This window comes from Dipodomys spectabilis, unplaced genomic scaffold (genome assembly GCF_019054845.1).
Source record: "Dipodomys spectabilis isolate Male_0828 unplaced genomic scaffold, ASM1905484v1 ptg000024l, whole genome shotgun sequence".
NCBI lineage: Eukaryota > Metazoa > Chordata > Mammalia > Rodentia > Heteromyidae > Dipodomys > Dipodomys spectabilis.
This window is the reverse complement of record NW_024870701.1, coordinates 33,163,409-33,186,447: the sequence shown is the minus strand read 5'-3', so window position 1 is coordinate 33,186,447 and position 23,039 is coordinate 33,163,409. Positions and strand designations below refer to the sequence as shown.

Here is a 23,039-nt window from a genome sequence, read left to right as displayed (position 1 = left end):
TTCATCACATAACGTCCTTCATTCAGGGTTAACAGATCAGGGATTAGATCTCCTAGGATTCTTGTTCAGTTACTTTTAGAATAAAAACAGCAATTATTAGTATTTTTTTTTTTTTTTTGGTCCAGTCGTGGGGCCTGAACTCTGGGCCTGGGAGCTGTGCCTCAGCAATTTAGCTCAAGGCTAGCGCTCTACCACTTGAGCCACAGCGCCACTTCCGGCTTTTTTTCCTTTTGCTTATGTGGTGCTGAGGAATTAAACCCAGGGCCTCAGGCATGCAAGGCAAGCGCTCTACTACTGAGCCACCTTCCCAGCCCCAGTTATTAGTATTTTAAAATGATACTATAGAAATCCAAATGACAGGAAAGCCAGTAAATGTAAGATTAAATATTATTTTTTTACTTTATTCAAATAGGAAACAAGAGTATGTAATAGTCTGAAGAGGCGGCAATTGAAAAAATACTTTGCTATCCACAAACCTAAATTTGAAGTCTAATGTAGCATCACACTAAGATAATCCAAGTTTTAGCATTTACTCATTACAATTTAAGTACAGTACTGTAGTTAATTAAAACAAATTTGGAATTTATGTCAAAATAGATTTTCAGTGTTCTGTAAATGGCAGAGATGAAATGGTGGATTAATTTAGAGACTTGTAGCCTCAAAAATTTCTACTTTATTTCTAGAATATTTGCTATTTGATAAAACCTGTGTTGGACAATAAATCTGTCCTGAAATTTCAACAGAAACTGCATTTGAATTTGAGGAGCATCTTATCATGCTTAAGGGATAAGATGATCTAAACAAATACTCATGACAATATAGCTACTTTTTAATGTATGAAGATACAATTAACATTAAAGTTAATTGTAAATAGTCAGGAAATGGCACATGTCTGAAATTTCAGCACTCAGAGGGACTGAGAATTTCAGACCAGCCTAGACTACATGGTAAGACCATGACTCAAAACATAAAATCCTAAGTGTTCATTATTAAAAATATGTTATGAGGAGCTTTGTTCTTACACACAAGAGAAAACAACTGAACACTGTTAGTTATGAGTCAGTTTCATAGTGTCTCAGGCAATTTATAAAACTATAAAAACTAGGATACAATATTCTTCAGTCGAAGTAATTTCTGAGAGCTAGTATTTTTTCCATCACAGCACTTTAGAGTCCTCCACCGATCCCCAGAGTGTCCGGCATGCAGGAGACTCAGTCTCAAACCAAAGGATTATACTACCTTCCGTGCACTCCACCGCCCCATCTGTTCCTCCTTGTGCCAGAGAAAAAAATTTAAATATATTGAACTCATTCTTTTAGAAAAGCAGCCATTAAGTAGAGAGAGAAATATCACAGAAATACGTTGTCAAACCAACACATAACCAACATCTCCTACTACTAACAACATAGCCATAATTATATTAAATAGAACAAACTACCAAATTATACAGCTCATAACTGGAATTTTGACTAATACTCTTTTATGTCTGTGATAGTTTTTGTTTATTAAAACTCTTCCACTAGATCAAGTTTTTTAGACTCAAAGCTTTAAAGAACACATTTTGACACAAGTGTTTAAAATAAACTACAACATTAAAAAATAAGTAGGATGAGCCAATAAGGTCATTTTCATTTCTTTCTGCTCTTTGTATAAAGAAACTAGAGTACGACTTAGTATGCATTCTTAACATTTTTATGTAAACAAAACTAACTTCTGGAGTAGGGAAAAAGAAAAAAGAAACAACTTCTAGCACTTAACATACTATTAAACATAAGGCAAAAAAGAATTCCTTTTGCTTAACTATTTATTTATGGCTTACATCTGACTTGTCAGAACACTGAGAAATACTGCTTACCTATGATGATTTCTACCTTTCTACTATCTTGACTGTCTTGATCATTAGATACACGACACCAGTAGGTTCCTTGATGTTCCAAATCCACATACGGTACCTATATCCATATCAGAAACAGACATTTTCTCTTCAATTTTAATTTAAATTTGCTTAAAAGGCCAGAGGTATGGTGGTTCATGCTTATGATCCCAGTGATTTGGGAGGCAAGATCTAGAGGATTCCTATTTGGAGCTAGCATAGCAAAAAGTGAGATCCTATCTCAATAAGCAGGGTGTGGTAGTACACAGTTATAATCCTAGTTATTCAGGTGCCACAGGCAGGAGGATTAGGTCTGTGCTGTGACAGACTCTGGGCCTGGACCAAATGGTAAAGCACCTGCCTATCAAATGTGAGGCCCTGAATTTAAATCCCAATATCACCACCCCCCAAAACGAAAAAAAATATGGCTTAGTAAAAGCCATTTTGTGTTTGAAAAAATTTCCAAAAGACTTTCAACATTTCTTTGTTTTTTGCTTATGTGGTGCTGAGGAATCAAACCCATGCCTCATGCATGCAAGGCAAGCGCTCTACCACTGAGCCACCTTCCCAGCCCGACTTTCAACATTTCTTAACTCCATTTATGAGGTTAAATATTAGCAAGCAAATGATATAATTATTCTAATAGTGGAGAACTTGGTACAATGTTTATCATTTTACTTAGGAGCCCAGGTTGAATTACACCACTTTCAAATATTAAGAATCAATTAATATTAAATCATAAGGGATCTGAAACACTTCAAAGAATATATTTTAGTGTTCACTTTACATTTTAATTGTACTATTTGTTTTATATATTAGCCCCCAAGACACCCCAACAAACCAACTACCTACCATGTACAGCTTTTTTGTCTCGTGTGTTAATGGTGATTCGTTTTTGAACCACTGGTAGTGAGGAATGGGGCTTCCAACAGCAACACACTGTAAAACCAATGTGCTACCTCGCACCAGTTTTTGAGACTTTGGTTCAACACAGATTTGCAACTTGGATTCAGAGATGCCATCCAAACTACCTTGAATTAAAAGGAAACAAAATCTCTAAGTTAAAAATTAAAACAAAATTCCCCTACACTTTACATAAATATATGTGCCCAAGTTTACTCTTCTGGTTTTTTTTTTTTTTTGTACATTGCAGGGCTTGATTCCAGGCGAGCACTCTACCACTTTGAGTCACAGTTCCACTTCTGGTTTTCCAGTGGTGAATTGAAGATAAGAATCTCAAAGACTTTCCTTCCCTGGCTGGCTTTTAACTGTGTTCCTCACATCTCAGTTTCCTGAGTACCTAGAATTACAGGCATGAGCCACCAGTGCCCAGCTTAATTTTTATAATCTTTAAAAACATATTCTAAATGGTGTTTGATAAAATTGTAGTATTCACACAAACATTGAAGAGATCAAAGAAAAAAAAGAGATCAATGTGATGTGGACAATAAAAACTTGGAAATTCTGGGGTAATCAAAGTATTAGGCAGGATAAATCAAGAAATGGAAGCAATGAGGAGAAACTATACTTGAGTTATAGATGTCATGCACAAAAGCTCCAGGCCAAAAGCTAGAATGTTTGAAAATCTCAGCAGCAAGGACCAAACTGAGAAATTTCTATATCATCTTGTGAGTTCTGTAAGCACATGTATGAGGCAAGACACATGAGAAGGACAATCAAACCACATGGGATCAAATCTTACTGCCTAACGACACCACTGGGTAAAGTACTACATATATATAACCTTGGGTACTATTTTGATATTTTTAAAGTCCATTTAAAAACAAATATTAAAATAAAGACAACCCATCAAGCAAACTTCAACTTTGTGACTTACCCCGGAAACTTTCTGTTACTTCTGTCACATCACAAACATCCAATTGTGACCACTGGCTAAATTCAAAGGTGAAATTATTATTAACTCGACAGACATAAAAGCCTGCATCCTTCACATGCACTGCATTAAAAATAAGTTCTGGTGAATTTCCATATGGAATCTGTGAAAATTAATTAGAGCATATTAAGTGAATGATTCCATCACAATACATCTTACAAAACACAGTGATTTTACTATGGAGCTTGGAAAGTATACATTTTTTTCTTTCAATTTCTAAAATGTTTGTTAGTTATAAAATAAACAATATCATCTTAAGAACTGAAGTTCTGGAAATCCATATAGCTTTTACAAATCCATTTAAGCAGAGCAGCTGCACAGGCTGCACTTACCACTGCCTTACAACCCTACCATGTATCCCAGATGACTGAGTAATGCATGCTTTCTTTTCACATTTCAGTCCAATCCTACTTCTCTCATGTACTATATGTCTATAGATAGAAATCATCTCTTCCTGCTGCTGAACCACAAACTCACATATGCTTGGAGTTATTCACAACTGCCTTTTTTGCTTCAGTTAAGATGAAGACCCTGTTTTCACTATATTTGATGTTGGTATAATTTGGGGAGGGGAAGGGAAAAAACATTGTTTAAATAGGGATACAGGTGGACTCATTGCAACAATGAGATGTACAAGTCGTTATGTTAAAAAACGAACTTTACAACTTTGGCATGGAGGGGGGTGAGATAAGGTGGTGGGGGGAGGGGGAAGATGGGAAGGGATGGGAAGGGGAAACAAAGGAGGAGGCAACAATGCTTGATAAGAAATATACTCATTACCTTGCCCATGTAATTGTAACCCCTCTGTATGGTATTTTCACAATACTAAAAAAAATGAAGATATGTTTTCCCAATAAAGGCTACTTGGGCTAAAAGATCTGTGAGGACCAAATCAGAACCCTAATGCTGGTGTGAAGATTGTATTAAATGGAAGACATATAGGGCTGAACAGATGCAGAAAGAAGCTTTTGCCAGCTTCCTTTGTGACAAAAAGAAGGCACTTCTAAGAAATGAGGCTGCCATGTTTCCTTTTGAGGTAGCTTTTACTCCCTGACTAGATAAATAAATCCCTTCTGCAGAGTTAAGAGAAACTTTCTGATCCTGATACCTGAATGAATAAACATCACAAAATATCTTCTTCTCCCCTTTGAAGAAATCTGGTGTTGGCCATGAGGGTCCCTACCCCCTTCTTACTACGTTAGATGTATAAACTTCTGAGATTCTCTTAGTAAGTGGCAGGCTTTGGTAGGCTCCCATATGGATATGAATAGACTTTTTCTCTTGCCAATCCATCTCATCTGTTATTTGCAGATCTCTAACACTAAAGCAAAGGATGTAGAGCAAAAGCTTTCCTTCTCCAACAATCTCGTCCTCTCTGATCTTGCTCCTGCAATGTTCTCTGCTTTGACATCTACCTCTCTCTTTTCACTATACCATTTTCAAAAACATACTCTTGTACCCTTCCTGTCCCAAGCACTGAAAACGCTAACCATTTGTTCTTGAAATGTTTTCTCTTTTTATTTTTTCTCCCATAGAATCCTCACTGACCATTCCTTTATTTTCCTTCATTACATACCTCTCAACGCTGTCTCCCTGGATAGCCAAACTGCCTAGCTGATTTCACTTTGGATATGTAACAGACATGTCAAACTTCACTTGTTTTATATAAAACTCTTGATTTTTCTCCTTAAATCTCTTTCTCTTTAGTTTTCTCAAAAACTCAGTACAAACATGTCCAAATTGTTCAAGTGGAAAATGTAGGGGTTACCTTGGATTTCTTTTTCCCTGTGTTTCATACCCAATCTAGTAGTCTGGATATTTCTAAAATACCTTCTGAGATATGCCCTGGGATCTACCTCTACTGCTGAATGTGAGTCCACACTACAGCTATTTCTAAGTCAAGCACGGACATTAAATATTCGGTCTTCTTGTAGTTCTTTAGCTCCTTCAAGCTGCAAGTTTGTGTATTGAAAACATAAATCTTACCAGGTTTCTTCCCTATCTTAAAACCTTCAGTGACATCTCACTTCCTATTGCCACACCGATTATTTTAACCGCCTCACTAGTTTTTAGCTCACAGAAACAATGCCTTCGTTAACTATCTCTGGCTTGGGCTGCAAGCTCTGTGAGGACAGGGACCGTGGATGTCTATTATCATGCCTTAGAATGAGACCTGGAATAAAATATGCAGTTAAGAAATACTTTAATTAAGTGAATGTCTCTTAAATCATACATATGAACACTAGGGTAGTCTGATAAAATTTAGCTTGCTAAATTCATTCCAACTTTTCAAATCCAACGCATACTCCAAATCCTCTACATTCCTACCTATCACATCCGGATGTACTCTACAAATGATATATTTAATGCGGCATGTTTTTTTTTTCATTATCTTATCCTCAAAAGACATTTATCAACATAAAAGCAACCTTGTATTAGAGGGGATATAGTAAGAATAACATTAGCTACTATATCTCAAGAAAGCTAGGCATAATTAATTTCTCACAATATATGATAGAAATTTAAATGGCCAGTAACAGTGATCCAGTGCAGAGTTATGAGCACCAAAGTCCATATATCATCTCTTTGCTACATGCCACAGTTGCTCTACCTTAACTGTATTCAGGGACAGAAATAAAAACATTTGCATAAACCACAAATTTCTGCTATAACTTAAGATTATCTTACTTAACGAAAGATAATGATCTCAGAATGGCTCTTGTTTGGTTTCAGATTATCAAGTTTGGAAGAAAGGTGAAATACTAACAGGTTGAAAAGAATACAGAATTTTAAGATATAAAGTAGAAAGGAAGGGGTAAAGGATGAAGTAAAAGAAAAAAGTCTACAAGAGTGGGGCATACATAAGGCAACTAGAAGAGTAAGAACTCTCTAGTATCAAAGCAGCTCAAAGAACTTGAAAGAGAAGATTCTATGGCTGAGCATGGTGGTGCATGCCTATATAATCCTAGCACTTGGGAGATGGAAGAAGAAAAATTCAGTTCAGCTTGAGCTACATAGTAAGATACTGTCTCAAAAGATCAAGGGTCAGGGATGTAGGTAGCATGTACAAGGGTTAAAGAAAAAAGCTGGAAGTGGCGCTGTTGCTCAAGTGGTAAAGCGTTAGCCTTGAGCTGTAGAGCTGAGGGACAGCGCCCAGGCCCAGAGTTCAGGCCCTATGAACAGACCCCCCCCCCCAAAAAAAATAGCAAGCATGTACAAGGGCTTGTATTCAATCTCAAAGATGAAGGAGGGAGAGGGAGAAGGAATGAATTTCAATTTCTGACATAAATTTATTAATTTGATCTAATCCTTCCCCAACCAGAAAAAAAAATGCCTACTTTGTAATCTGAATTGTACTTAAGAACAGCCTATGCTGGGTGCTGGTAAGTGCATACCAGTAATCCTAAGGGGTACTCAGGAGGCTGAGAGCTGAGCATCATGGTTCAAAGCCAGACAGGGTCAGGAAAGTCCATGAGACTTTTTTTTTTTAGTCATGGGGCTTGAACTCAGGCTGAATGCCATCTCTAAGCTTTTCTGTTCAATAGCACTTTACCACTTTGAGCCAAAGCTCCATTTCCAGTTTTCTGGTGGCTAATTAGAGATAAGAGTCTCATATAGACTTTTTCTAATTGGCTTTGAACCATGATCCTCACATCTGAGTCTCCTGAGTAGCTAGGATGATAGGCATGAGCCACCAGCACAGGCTTCCATGAGACTCTTATCTCCAATAAACTACTAAAAAAGTTGGAAGTGGAGCTGTGGCTCAAGTGATAGAGTGCTAGCCTTGAGCAAAAGAAGCTCAGAGACAAGAACTCAAGCCTGAGTTAAAGCCCCAGGACAAGAGCAAAAAACCAAATCAAAACAAAAAAAGAATGGCTTAAATCTTTTGATATAATTCAGTTTTGTGCAGCTCTTAAAATAATATTCATTAGCTTTCTGTGTAGCATCGAAAATCTTGTTAAGAATTTTTGTTGGAGCAGTCTGCTGTGAAGAGCTTTGGAGAATGACATCAGAATAGAGTGGAGCTCATGTCTGTTAGGATTATGATCTAAGAAACCTCTACTCTCCTGTTTTACAATGGGCAAGTGATTGCATGGTTAAATTTTGGTTTTGTCTTTTTGGACCAGATTTTAAATCAAATTCCTCAAATCACATTCAGAACAAGAATACTGATTACTTTTCTGCTTCTCTCTTCTTACAACATGATAAAAGACATTAGAAATTACCTCTTTATTCATTTTGAACCACTGATATTGTACAAAAGGATGTCCAGTTGCCCGGCAACACAGTTTCACAAACTGCCCAGCCAAGACTGCCTTTGATTCTGGATTTATAGTGATCTTTAATCCTTAAAAAAGAAAGAAAAGTTAAATAAACTAAGAGAGTTTGTTTACATATCTGAAAACAAACCCAGAAATATTTTGGAAATAACTTGCATATATATGTTTGTCATACTCACCCATTATGCTTTTTCCCATCAGTTTGAGCTCATGAGTTGTAGGCTTTGCAAACCTCAAGGAAAAAGCCTACCTGCAGAAGTGTTCTTTGATCTACTTTTCTTCCTTGCAATTGGGAGGGAAAATTAATTATGTATAATTCACAGAATCTTTTTTCTATATGCTAACACTTCTGAACAGGTATCTGGTTATGCAGAAGTCATAATGTAATTCTCAGTGCCAGCTCACGCAACGTCTGGTTGTACACGCTCATGTGTCTATTAGTAATGCAAGTATTATGTCTAAATGACTGTTAATGGGCTTAATGTGTTCTCTCAAATTCATGGTGGAAGCTCAGTCCTGAATGCAGCAGTGTTGGAAGTGAGGAGCTGTTTAGGACGCAGGGACTCCATCCTCATGAATGGATTAATGCCACTACAAAAAGGCTTCCCCAGTGGGTTTGTTGTTTCTTCTGTTCTTATACTATATGAAGACACAAAGTCTGTCCCTTCTTGCCCTTCCACCTGTGCCTGCTGAGGAGGCTGCAAGGTCTCACCACATACCAGAGCTTTATCTCGGACTTCTCAGCCTCTAGACTTGTGAGAAATAAACTGGCTCTTGATAAAATTATCTAGTCTGTAGAATTCTGTTATAGCACTATAAAAAACATTAAAGCGATTTCATGGCATGACTTCAAATCAAATAAAAAAAGTCATGAAATGACAGTATTCTGACTTAGATTTGAAACTAACACTATTTTGGAAGCAGAAAAGTACAGAAACAAGATATAAATAGGATAGTTATACAAATAGTTTTCATCTGAGGAATGATTACCAACATTGTAACTCAAAACACTCTTGGCAAGACTCTGAAAGACAATCCCAGCGTCCATCACAGAATGTAGGCCCCTACCCGCTTCCCTCTCTCCCAAACACTGACTCTGGGACTCAAAAGCAGCTTTGCAAAGAAACCCAAATTAGTAAAGAAACTTGGGCCTCCTACCAAGTCAGTGAAGTATGTGTTTGTGGGTCTCCTGACGACAGCTGTGTAAATGATCTGAGAAGAGGACTTTCCAACCTTAAGCCATCAGGTGACAAAAACCTTGGCCAGCTGTTAGCCACCTCATGAGAGACAGTAACCTAGACTCCAATCCTTGGAACTCCAGCTATAATAAAGCTGTTCAGCTCAGCACAGTGGTTTGTGCCTGTAATCCTATCCAGCTACTTGGGAAGGGCTATTGCACCTGCTTAAGAACTAGGAGGCTCTGGGTTAACACCTGAGTACCACCAAAAATATATATAGAGAAAGCAATCCTAATATAGCAAAGGTTCTAAAGGTATATAAAGGCTGGGAATGTGTCTTAGTGGCAGAGTGTTCACCTAGCATGCATGAAGCCCTGGGTTTGATTCCTTAGTATCACATAAGCAGAAAAAGCCAGCAGTGGTGACTCAGGTGGTAGAATGCTGCTAACCTTGAGCAAAAAAAAGCTCAGGGACAGTGTCCAGCCCTAAGCACAAGTTCCAGGACCAGCAAAAAAAAAAAAAAAAAAGTGCATACCAAAAAGATCAAATAAAAACCATGTTAAAAGTGAGTAAATAGGGCTGGGAAGTTGGCTCAGTGGTAGAGTGTTGCCTCGCATGCATGAGGTCCTGGGTTTGATTCCTCAGCACCACATAAGCAGAAAAAAGCCAGAAGTGGTGCTGTGGCTCAAGTGGTAGGGCACCAGCCTTGAGCTGAAGAGTTGAGGGACAGTGCCCAAGCCCAGGGTTCAGCCCCCACGACCGACTCCCCCCCCCCAAAAAAGTGAGTGAATATATTGCACACTTATCACATCTTAAGATCTCGAGAAACCCTAGGAAATGGTTGGTAATTATAATACAACTCCTCAAAAAAGAACGTAAATCTCCTGACAAGGGAGAGGGGAAGCCAGAATGGAGTAAGTTCAGGTTTTTCTGAGTTCTGTGATATGGGTTGGTAGAAAGTTGGAAAACGAAGCCATCAAATTTGCAACCTTGTGATATTATTGTCTTCATAGTTGCCATTTTTCTCTTCAGAATCATTACAGCACAACTTTAGGATAGAAAGATTCTGATTATCCAAGTTTAGGTGTGATAAAAAAAGAAAGCATCACAACAACAATGAAAGGAACAAGTATGAATCTGAAAAATATGTTTGCCTAAACTGGCTTTAAATTTCAATGTCTCAATGATCTCAAACTTTACCACTTCTGGCATTTTATTTTTGTTTACTTACTTTTATTTTTAAATTACCTTTAAGTAGTTGTACAAAGGAGGTGCCATTACTTTTCTTTTTTTTTTTGGGGGGGTCCGGTCTGGGCCTGGGCGCTGTCCCTCAGCTCTTCAGCTCAAGGCTAGCGCTCTACCACTTGAGCCACAGCACCACTTCCAGCTTTTTTCTTTTTGCTTATGTGGTGCTGGGAATCGAACCCAGGGCCTCAGGAATGCAAGGCAAGCGCTCTACCACTGAGCCACCTTCCCAGCCCCCATACTTTTCTTAATTTTGTGGTATATACAGTAAATTCTTGCCTGCATTCTCCCTTCCTCCCCCACTTCATTTGTCACCCCTCTTCCCATTGGCCCCATTACATCTCTTTCATGTACCCATTTTCTGGTGTTAATTTGATTAGGCTTTGACCCAGTCTTTCTAAAAATGTATATTATTTGAGCTCTCTATGGTGCCTTTTATACTTCAGTTATTACTTCATTTCTAACCACTTGCACATCACTCAACATGTTTACTTATAGATTTAGAGGCACGTTCTATCTACCACAAATGAGGAAAACCATACAACCTTTTTTTCTCTGGTCTGACTTATTTCACTTATTTTTCCCCCATTTCCTTATGAATGGTACAATATCATTCTTTCTAATGGGTGAGCATCTGTTGTTGTTTGCTTTCTCGCTTTCTTTTTCTTATTTTTCTTTCTTCTTTCTTTTCTTCTGCTAGTCCAGGGGCTTGAACCTGAGCCTCTTTGTGCTCAAAACTAGCACTCTACTACTTGAATCATAGCATCACTTCCGGCTTTTTCTGAGGTGTTGAGGATAAGAGTCTTATGGACTTTTCTGCCTGGGCTGGCTTCGAACCCAAATCCTCAGATCTCAGCTTCCTGAGTAGCTAGGATTACAGGTGTGAGCCACCAGTGCCTGGCTTATTTGTTTTCTTGACAGTGGCTTGGTATTGGCACAAAATAGGCCTGAAGACCAATGGAACAGAAGAGAAGACCCAGAAACGAACCTATAGACTTATATACATCTAATATTCTAAGAGAGCCAATGACATAGGCTGAAAGGAAGACAGCTTCTTCAACAAATGGTGCTGGCAAAACTGGCTATCATCATGCAAAAACGGAAACTTGATCCTCATATATAACCTTGTACCAGGATCAATCCAAAATCGATCAAAGACCTCAAAGCATGAAACCATTAATAGAGGTAAGGAAACACTAGGGCTTCTGGGCACAGGTAAAAAACTTTTCAAGTAAAGATCCAGAAACACAAGTCAAAGAAAGACTTGATACATGGGATCACATCAAAGTTTCTGCATGGCAAAGGACATAACTAATAAGCTAAATATAAGTGCATACAATGGGAGATTTTTACCAGCTGTACATCAGACAAGGGCCTAATTATCCAGAATATATTTAGAGCTCAAAAAATTAAACTCTCAAAAAATTAAGCCCTCAAAGAAACAATGACCTAATTAATAAATGGGCTAAAGACTTAAAAGAGAGGCTTCTGAGAAGAATAAGTAAAAGTGGCCAATGGCACATAAAGAAATGTTCAACATGTCTGGCTATAAAGGCAAATCAAACAACAATAAGATTCTACCTTGCTTTGGAATTTTAATTAAAAAAATTAGTCCCAAAGAGGTTAAATAATTGATCCAAGGTAATTTGGGAAATTATTCACTCTCTCCCAGGTTTTTTTTTTGGTCAGTCATGGGGTTTGAATTCTGGGCCTGAGCATTGTCCCTCAGCTCTTCAGCTCAAGGCTAGCCCTCTACCATTGAATGGCAGCGCCACTCCTGGTTTTCTGGTGGTTTACTGGAGATAAGAGTTTCATAGCTTTTCCTGCCCGGGCTGGCTTTGAACCGCGATCCTCACATCTCAGCCTCCTGAGTAGCTAGGATTACAGGTGTGAACCACTGGCACCCACTCTCCCCGTTTTTTACCTCACATCCCCACCTACAAATTGTATAGTTAATTTTTAGCATCGCTTCTACTGAGTATCACTGCTGCACTGGTTTGCCCTTTGTCCTCCCCACCTTGCTTATTCCCAAAAGAGGGATAAACAAACAAGAAAAGAAAGAAATGCTCTTGTTTCCATTTCTTAGAGTTCATTTCAATAAAATATTACTTTATAAATGCTCAAAGGCATTACACTTCTGTGTTTGTCTTCTAAGAATATTTTCCTTTGGTCTTACTGTGTGTGAATGTCTAGAGTCTGGTATATCATATCTTGATGTATTTTGGATCTAGCTTCTGCATATGAGAGAAAACATGTGCCATTTGTCTCTCTGAACTTGGCCTACCTCACTTAACATGATTTGTTCTAGGTCCATCCATTTCTTTGCAAATGACATAATATTATTCTAATGGATGTGTAAAATTCTATTGTGTATCAGTACCACATTTTTTAAAATAAGCTTTTTATTGTGAAAATACTGTACAGAGGAGTTACAATCACACAAGCAAGGTAATGAGTACATTTCTTATCAAGCATTGTTGCCCCTTCTTTGTTTTCCCCCTACCATCCCTTCCCTCCCATCTCCACAACTACATCACCCCTTCTCCCCATCCCCAACCAGCCTAAATTGTAAAGTTCATCTTTCAACAGAGTCTTGTATATCTCATTGTTGCAACATTTTTTTTTGAACCACTCATTTATTGTAGGGCATCTGGGTTGTTTCCACAACTTGACTATTGTGAATGGTACAACAATGAACATGGACATGCAATTGTTTTTACTGTATCCTTCCTTGTGATTTTCTGGGTTGATGCCCAGGAACGGTATGCCTGGCTCAAAGGGAAGGTCCATGTTTATTTTGTGGAACCTCCAGACTGCTGTCCAGAGTAGTTGTACTAATTTACATTTCCACCAACAGTGCGATAGGGTTCCTTTTCCCCCACATCTCTGCCAGCATTTGTTGATGTTCAAATTCACAATGTTGGTCCATCTAACTAGGGTCATTATTCTTGGATTTTGAGAGAGGGTTTTGCTGTTACTTTTGTGTGGGTTGGCCTGGAGCTCAAGATCTTCCTGTCTGAGTAGTTGGGATTACAACAGATTAAGTGATTTTTATACTTTTACATTTTAGATTTCAACTCCCTATTTACAAATGGGTCCTATAACCAACAACCTTGGTAGTTATTGGTCTATATCTGTCTCTGTATGTATATGTACATCTACATCTACATCTGTATCACTTACTGTTTTAAACACTAAGAATTGAAGGGTACAATCTGATTTGGAAATCGTTCCTGGCAAGTAGTAAAGAAAAGAAGTTACAATGCTTCTCATTTTAACCACACATTTTTCTTCTTCCTATATAGTCTTGTATCATAGGAGCCATGGTCAACCCCTAAGCACTCTTATGAAGTGTTCACTATTGAGAATGTTAAACAAAGATAAGAAAAGAATCTGGTACAGTATACATAGGTATACAAATGAAAGTTCCATTTTAAATGGTGAATGCATAACTTCCTGGCAAACAAGCAGATTTTCAGATAAGATCTACAAAGATTCAAGAGAGATAACTTGATTTCCTGTGAGCCTTGGAGAATGTGACTAGGTATGATGGAATTAAGGATTGTGCACACAAATACTGATATTGAGCAATAAAACAAAATTCAGAATCTAAAGTTTACAATTGGAATGTTTATTGACTTGACAAAAGGATTCATCACAGGTTCCCTGTAAGTTCTTCTTGCTTATAATTTATTTAAATATTAGTATAGTTTACAAACACTTTTTCTAGAACAAATTTACTGAGTATTCTAAAGTGCCTCTACTGCCATCTACAATGTTTCCTCTCAGTTGCTCTGAACTTTTCTAAGCTCTCACTGAAAAGAATCTACACCTCTTTCTTCAACCACATCCCTAATTACACAACTAATGTATGTCCAGTGTTCCTTTTCCAAGTCAATTTACATTTGCTTCTACTGTGGCTAAATCTAGTCTCTCACATCACATTCTCTCCGCCTACATTACCCAAGACTAAACACTCCTCACCCAGAAACACAATGTTGGATGCCTGGGCCATATAATGAACTTGATTTCATAAAAACCAGCAAGTAATAAATATTTTAACATTCTAAGATTACAGTCCAGGCTTGCTCGGACAAAAGCTAACCCCTATCTCAAAAACAACCAAAGCAGAGGGGCTGGGAAGGTGGCTCAGTGGTAGAGTGCTTGCCTTGCATGCATGAGTCCCTGGGTTCGATTCTCAGCACCACATAAGCAAAAAGAAAAAAGCCGGAAGTGGCGCTGTGGCCCAAGTGGTAGAGCACTAGCCTTGAGCTGAAGAGCTGAGGGACAACGTCCAGGCCCAGAGTTCAGGCCCCAAGACCGGACCAAAAAAAAAACCAAAGACCAAAAAACAAAAAACAAGAAAATAACCAGAGAAGAAAGGGTTAGACATATGATACATGTATGGCTTAAATATGTCCTCACCTAGCAGGGGTAAAGCCCTGAGCTGAAACTCTAGTACTGCCAAAATTAGTCAATCGTTACAAGAGAAACTTCGCAGTATATATCTTAGAATTACTTCTTGCTATTTGTTCTATAGGAATTGGAATGGAATACAGAAAAGTAAAACTGAAGTTCCTACTCTAGTTAGAATACATCTAGCTTCCCCTTCATGCATTTGGACCTGAAAATCCTGTCCTATGAAGATACTGGTATAATTTTTTGACAGAACTCACCTTACTACTCCTAACCAAATCTCTCTTTATAGGGCAGTAGAAAACCACCTGACTTCACGCAAAGTAAGAACTTTGTGAATCCTCCTGTGAAGTGGCTCCACACATTTATATTTTCCAAAAATATATTGAACACAATTTACCTGGTCAAAAGAAATACTCGTCTCTAACTCTGACTCCATGAACTTTTGGAGACTGTTCCTGAGGGAAAACACCTACCTGGAGGATTGAGAAGCTGAAGAACTTCAGTGTGTTCCATAGCCTGCAGGAAGTCGCTCAGTTCTGCGACCGTACATCCTTTTTCACCCATTAGTTTCAGTAAGCATAGGCTGGGGCTTCCCTCAGGCTCCAGTACCTTAAGAGAACACTGCTCCAGATCCAGACAACTGAAAATGACAGATTTAATTCAAGTCAACAACACACTTAGAATGATAAGACTTCTGTGTTACTTGGTTCACTGTAGGTTTCATAGGGAAAAATCCACAGCTTGGTGGACTGGTGTGAAGCTATTTACATTATGAATGCTAGTGCACTTTCCTCCTCCTCCTGCATCTTCCTTTTTACTCACTTCTCCCATTCAGCTCCCAATGGAAGCAACACCTTGAAACAGGATGTGAGAGAAATTCAGTCTTGGTACTGATCAAGACTTTGGCTTTCAGTTTGAAAATAAAGAAGAGAAAGACAGAAACTTTTCTTTACTCTTGAAGAGGAAGAAAAGATGACTAAAAATGAAGGTGCTAGAATGCTAGATTCTGTTGTCTCTAAAAGGAATATAATATCATGCAATTCATTGAGTCAAAATATCTTAAATCATGACACAGGAACACACACACACACACACACACACACACACACACACACACACACACACACGTGTGCGTGGGCCCGCATGTGCGTGCCAGTTCTCTGAATGGAGGGGAAAAAGTAAATTTCTCAAAAGTGACGGTAGAAGCTGGCACCGGTGGCTCATGCCTGTAATCCTAGCTATTCAGGAAGCTGAGGATGGTGGTTTGAAGCTAGCCCGAGTAGGACAGTCCATGAGACTCTGATCTCCAGTTAGCTACCAAAAAAGCTGGAAATGGAGCTGTGGCTTAAGTGGCAAAGTGCTGGCATTGAGCAAATAAGCTCAGGGCCCAGGTTCCAAGTTCAAGCCCATGGACCAGTACAAAGAGAAAAAAAAAAAGGACACTAGAAAAAAGTCAACCTTACAGATTTAGCAACTGAAAAAAAAATGCTCAGGTTCAGAAGGATTGGGATTGGGGGGGAGGGGGGAGGCTGGGAAGGGATGTGAAGGGTAAACCAAAGGAGGAGGCTGCAATGCTTGGTAAGAAATGTATGCATTATCCTGCCCATGTAATTGTAACCCCTCTGTACAGTATATTCACAAATTAAATTAAATTAAAAAAAATGCTCAGGTTCAAAATCACATATCAGAAGTAATTTTAATATTTCAAATTTTCAAGTAATTAGCAAATGAAATTTACAAATAAAAAGTGCTATATTTAGAATATACTTTATAATTCAGAAGTTTACCAGGATTTGATACATGAAATTAAGCCATCTCATCAAATGCAACCAAGTGATAACTGATGTTTTGCTTGATGCAGAGAAATGAAAAACCAATTTTACTGTTCTTTTAACTGAAGATCAAATTAAATAGATTTTTTTTTTCCAACTCAAGAGGCATACAGGAGAGCAAGGTACCGCATCTCTCTCTCATCTTACTAATTTTCTACAAGGCACAGCCTTTCAGCTAAGGTGATGTACATACATACTCAGCTTTTATCTATCCTTTTTTAGGCTACATTCCTGTAAGACTATTCTTTGAAGAGGCTCCTGGAAATTCTAATTTGGAATTAAAAAAAAACCCCACTTTATTACTGAAGTAAAAGGATTCTGCTTTTAAAAATGTATTTTTATTTGTACTTTTAGAAATACATAATCAAGTGGAACATATTATATGCCTTTTGGGCACAAACCACAGGACTTCTAGGTTTTGTTTCTCCTCTAGAGCATACTCTTTGTAATCTTCACTCATTAATTTAATCCATTTATTAATTATCTAAAGTATGGATTTTCCCTAACATGTATTTAAGGATCCAGGAGTGGGAAAAAGTCTCCTGAATTTTTCATTTTAGAGGAGAGATGAATATCACACACCTGTCCAAGTGTTTTGGAGAAAACTAACAGAAAGCAGAGGGCAGGTAATGTCCAAACAGATACAGAGGGCAACTACAAATATTATAATCAAGAGGAGCTGACACACAAACATCTACCTGTACTCTGGAGTTCAAGAAGAAATACGGGGAGTATCTAACCTAAGTGTCTGTAAAGCCAGGAGACTGAAGAAAAACACCAAGAAGAGATCAAGAGATACCAAAGCCTAAGCACTCCAAAGCTCAGAGACAGAGGAGATGGAGATAAGGACAGAATGTTCTGTTACAGAATTTTTAAGAAAAAAATGCTATTATAAAGGTGATGTGGAGGGCTGGGAAGTTGGCTCAGTGGTAGAGCACTTGCCTTGCATGGCTGAGGCCCTGGGTTCGATTCAGCACCACATAAGCAAAAAGAAAAAAGCCGGAAGTGGCGCTGTGGCTCAAGTGGTAGAGCGCTAGCCTTGAGCTGAAGAGCTGAGGGACAGCGCCCAGGCCCAGAGTTCAGGCCCCACAACCGGACCCCCCCCCCAAATAAATAAATAAATAAATAAAAATAAAGGTGATGTGGAGCTTTTGCACAATGAGTACATTTCTTTTTCCCTCACTCTCTGCCTGTGTCTCCATCCTGTCCCCATCTACAAGATGTATAGTTCATTTTCAACATAGTATATAGTGAGTACCACTGCTTCATTTGTTCACCCTTTGAGATTTTTAGCATGTATTCTCATTCCTACCTTCAGCTGCTAGAGGACAGGATTCTCCAGCTAAAAACAGCACCTCCTATACAGCAGACATGAAATTATTGTTTTTTTGTTGTTGTTCATATTCCACAGTCCCACTTCTAAGTACCTTGCTTAGAGAACTCAGGCGGGTAGCTAACCCAGAAAGCTCTAACATCCTTGGAGCTTCGATGATCCAGACATGGCAGAAATTACACAGATTGGGCAAGACACAGAAAATCTGTGCTTATCTAAACTGACAGCAGTGGTGTCCAATAGTTTGCAATGAAATCTAGACTGGAGTTGTACCTATTGGTAGTGGTTCTAACAAACTAACCACATGAAAGGATTCATTCTGAATCATCAATAACCATCTGAAAAATGTATCCCCAGTGGACAGTTTGGACAGTTCTTGCCTAGTTTGAGGAAATATATAAAGAGTAAGGGGGAAAAGTAATGAGAACAAAAAGAAACTGAAGAGACAAAATTCTGCAGAATTGGGACCATGATCTTGAATACTACTATCTAGTAAGTAGACGACAGGACTTTACATCCCCCAGAATCTGTTATCCACTTGGACTAGACTCTTAAGCTTCAATTCCTATACCTGAATAGAGAAAACCACTTTTGTAGTCTTTTACAGTCACAGATGTCATTCTCCCATCAGTATGAAATCATTTTGTAAAGCGTTCTGTTTTTAGAGTCTAGTTGACTCCTTCTACTTTGGTGGTCAAAAGGTTCTCAGATTATTTAATTCTTCTGATCTCACTAGGTATGAGCTTGATGCTATTCCCAATGTGAAACTAACTACATCCTGGCAGAGTGGTGAAACTCCCCTATATTTTGTAAGACCTCCCTGAGTGCTCCATGGATTTTGGTGTCGGCCACATCGGGACAGGCAGTGGCTTCAAAACTTTCCCTGGGTTCCCTGATCAAAGGCACCATCATTCTGCAGCCCATTTAGCTGAACTTAACTGAAAGTTGGGGAAGAAACATATATTCCTTTTGGAGTCCAACAGCCATGCTTCCTGGCAGAGCCTTACGGACACTTTATCACCAAGTAGCACTGCTTACTACCAGCTTTTCCCCAGAAAGCTCAGAACCTTCCTTTCTTTACATACTTAAAACCTAAATATATTTCCCTAGTATTTATTTTGTACTCTGTCTGCTTGAATGACTTCACTAGTTTATCACTTTGTGTGTGTCTGTGTTCTGGTCCTGGAGCTTGAACTCTGGGCCCTGGTTCTGTCTCTGAGCTTTTGTGCTCAAGGCTAGTGCTCTATCACTTGACCTACAGCTCCATTTCCAGATTTTTCTGGTTAACTGGAGATAAGAGTTGCACGGACTTTCTAGCCCTGCTGACTTTGAACTGCAATCCTCTGATCTCAGCCTCCTGAGTAGCTAAGATTACAGGTGTGAGCTATCAGTACCTGGCTTACTACTTTTTTTTTTTCCTTTCCTGGTAGTACAGAGTTTTGAATTCAGACTGCTAGACAAATGGTCTACCACTTGAGTCACGCCCCAGCCCTCTTTTTTGCAAAGCATAGTGATTTTTTCAGATATGATCTTTCTCTCGCCTTTTCTTTTTTCCTCCAGAGTTGCTTCAGACCAAGATTCTTCTACATTCAATCTCCTGCTTAACTGAGAGTACAGATGAGTTGCCTGTAGTCAGCCAACTTACTGAGATGAGGTCTCAATAACTTGAGACCTCAGGCATTCAACAACCACAATCCTCCCAATCACTGTTTTCCAAGTAACTGGGATTACAGGAAAGAGCCACTACACCCAACACTACTTGCTCGCTTATTATTTATTTATTGACAGTATGTCACTATTCAAGCTGGCCCTAAAATCCTCCTGTCTTTGTCTCCAAGTGCTAGGGAGACACCTGAGCCTCTATATGAGCAATAAGTTCAAATCATCTTCGCTTTAACCTCAAACGCAGGACAGTTGGGAGGGTTCCAATAAGCAATACATTGTCTTATATTATGTGCTCAGTGTATGCTACAGCTCTATTATTATGATTCCTGTACAGCATGCCACTTAATTTTATTGTCAATGTACCTAAGTACCAGTCCATTCCCAGAAGCCCTTATGAAGAGGAGTGGACATATTAAAGTTTTAGTCTTCTGGAACTTCTAGATAGCAAGAAGTTCCAGATGAATAACTCCACTGTCAATTCAACAAGTACTGAGTTCTATGCACAAAATAAGAAATGGCACCTGCTCTTAAGGAATATATATACATGTATACAACTAATTATAATAAAAAGACAAAGCTGAGTCATTTGAGAAGTTGAAAACCTGCTCTGTAGTTCAAAAGCAGGCTGAAATCACAACAATGCTATGAAGTAGTAGTTCTTGTAGGACACTTAGAAGGGCTTAACCACAAGGTTAAAGGTTTTTGCCTATTTACTTTCCTTCTTACTTTATTTTTTAAAAAAACTTTCCTACTTTTTAATCCATTCTCTCATAGGTGTAATTAGTGGAAATTTTTGACCTGTGAGACTACACAAGATGGAATACAGATACAAATAAAAAGAATCAAACTCTTCAATTAAGCCAAAACATAAGACTTTCAAGTTAGGTGTGGTGGCCCATGTCTGCAATCCCAAGAAAGGAGAAACAAGTGGTCAGGACTTGCAGCCCAGCCTGACTAACCTACAGAGTAGGGCTCTGTCTCAACAGAACAAACACCAACAAAAAAAGCTTTTCAAATTGTAAGCTAGTGACACTTTCCTAATTATTTCTGCAAAGTATTATTCTTGTTTTTTTTTCCCTGCAAAATATCACTCTGTTACTGTGTTAGAATGGTTCTTTTAAGATCAATTACTATTTTATAAATTCTTAATTTTAATTCAAGTAGTATCAGTACACATTATGTGTATAATTATCACCCACACAAAAGTTCTGTCATGTTCAGTAATTTTTTTTAAACCGTATTTTGTTTGTTTTTTCTCTTTTGGTACTGGGACGTTGCACTTGCTAGGCAAGTGCTCCAAGTGCTCTGCCACTGAGCGACATCCCAGCCCTTCAATAATTCTTAAGAGTGTGAATTAGTATTAAGACCCCAGATTGCAAGAATGGCTAACAGCTGTGCCTGACCTTCCCGTTCTTCTCTCATATGGAAAAGTGTTAAGAGTTTACTGTTCGTTGGAAAGTGAAGGAGAGACCTTGGTGACTTGCTCTGATGGAGAACAGCGAGTTCAGAGTCAGTCTTTCCCTCTTTCCCTCTCTCAGCTCAAACTCCATCCTAAATCTCTGCAGGGGGCCCACCCATCCTCCCCTTCCCGTCCCTCCTCTTCATGGGCCCCCTGGGAGGGCCTGGCTTGGGTCCACGTCCCTGGGCTGGCATTTTTAATCTCCCGAAATTACTGCCCCGTCCTCAACTCGCTGCCCTCCCAGGTCATCCTCGCGCAGGGATGGAGGGTGTGTGAACCGTTCCAGCCTCTGCCTCCCAATCGCGGGGTCCCAGCTGGCACCCCCTGCCTTCCCGGGTCTCAGCTGGGTTCGGAGTCTTCCAGGCACGGTCCCTCCCCTTCTTCCAGGGGTCCCCGGGTCCCGCGTCCAGTCCCGCGCCCTCCCCACCCCCGTCCCGCCCGCCGCGCCATCAGTCCCGCGCGCCCGCCCCGTCGAGCCCGCGCCCGGGCCGGGCTCACCTGAGCCGGAGTCGCCCCCGATTGCCCGCCAGCTCGGCCAGTCGCCTCCAGCCCCGGCCCTCGGGTGCCCGGTCCAGGCTCTCGCTGAGCCTCCGCAGCAGGGGCTCCCGCAGACGGTTGAGGGTCGTACCCGCCGGCCAGGCGGGAGGCGGCGCCGAGACGCCGGCCAGGGGCGGCTGTGAAGCCGGGGGCGACGAGGCCTGCGGCGGCTCCCCCCACAGAGACATGGCTCGCGCCGATGACCCCGACTCCCGCGGGCCCGGGCTCCCGCGCACCTTCCGCTCGCCCCTCGCGGAGCTCCGAGCTGCAGGGGCGGAAGGAAAACTCGGCGGCCCTCCCAGGAGGAAGCTCCCCGCCGGTGAGACAGGTTTACCCGAGCAGCGGCCGGCCCCGCCGCGCCGAGGGGCGGGGCCTGGGGGGGTGTGGCCTAGGAGGGGGCGGGGCCTACGGAGAGGGATGTCGGGGGCGAGTCCTGGAGGTGGGGCTTCCGCGCGCGCATGCGTGCAGCGGTGCCTTCGGCCTATCTCCCCACCGCCACCTCCGCCTGGCGTGGCGCGCGCTTCAAACCCTGTGAGGCAGGAAGAGACGGGTGGTTCCTCTGCTGGAGGAAGCGGTGGAGCAACGACGCCCGGGTGGGGCGTCGGGGCTTCCCGGGGTCGTGGGAGGAGGCTAGCCTCACTCTGGACCCGGGAGCCCGCAGCTCCCGGGCCGCCCCCCGCCTCCCGCGCACTGGCTCCCGGGCGCTTCCTCGTGGTAGGCCTGGGTGTGTCAGGCGGTGCCAAAGGGAAGTAGGAGAGCCACAGGGTCAGATCCTCACCTAGGAGCGGCGAGAGCTCTCAGCCTGGATTTAAAAACAAAGGTCCGTGGTTAGAGCCGGCAGCCCGTGCCCAGGCCTGCCATGCTAGCTCCCGGGGAGGCTGCTGTCCGACCATCACGGGGTGAAGCCATCCCAAGCAGCAAAGTCTGTAGGACGCCAAGATCCGGTTAACCGGGAAGCAAGTCAGGAAGTGGAGTCGTGGCGCAGTGGTAGAGCCTTGAGTGGAAAAAGCTAAGGACATCCATCACCCAGGCCCCGAGTTCAAGTCCCAGTTCTGGCGCGCGCCTGCGCACGCACACACACAAACCTATTTTGAAAACTAAGCTGTTGGGCTGAGGATATAGCGGCAAAACTCTGGGATCCAGTGGAGGTTTAGCATGCCCAAGGCCCTGGGTTCCTCCCTGGCAAACTCCTCCCGCCTCCGCTCCCCCAAGCCATCAGATAAACCAAATAGCTTTCGTGTATTGTGTCTAATTAATCTTGCAAATAATTGTTTTTAACAGGAATCATCTGGTTTCCTCTAGATCAGACTTCTACCCACAATCT

The 23,039-nt window shown here is 40.7% G+C and overlaps 1 protein-coding gene across 3 annotated transcripts in view; it reads right to left on the bottom strand.

The window, feature by feature from the left end:
- The window catches only part of Malt1 (MALT1 paracaspase), a 53,305-nt gene extending 31,250 nt beyond the window's left edge, over positions 1-22,055 (bottom strand). For 2 of the 3 annotated variants that reach the window (XM_042675144.1, XM_042675145.1), the window contains exons 1-6: positions 21,677-22,054; positions 15,363-15,529; positions 7,994-8,115; positions 3,711-3,870; positions 2,726-2,904; positions 1,856-1,952 (exon numbers count right to left, since the gene is read on the bottom strand). In XM_042675144.1, the coding sequence (XP_042531078.1) occupies positions 1,856-1,952; positions 2,726-2,904; positions 3,711-3,870; positions 7,994-8,115; positions 15,363-15,529; positions 21,677-21,903 (952 nt within the window). In that variant the 5' untranslated portion in view covers positions 21,904-22,054. Of the gene's footprint in view, positions 1-1,239; positions 1,273-1,855; positions 1,953-2,725; positions 2,905-3,710; positions 3,871-7,993; positions 8,116-15,362; positions 15,530-21,676 lie in introns of all 3 variants that reach the window. The other variant, XM_042675143.1, reaches the window with a different exon arrangement.
- Between the last annotated feature and the right edge of the window lie 984 nt (positions 22,056-23,039).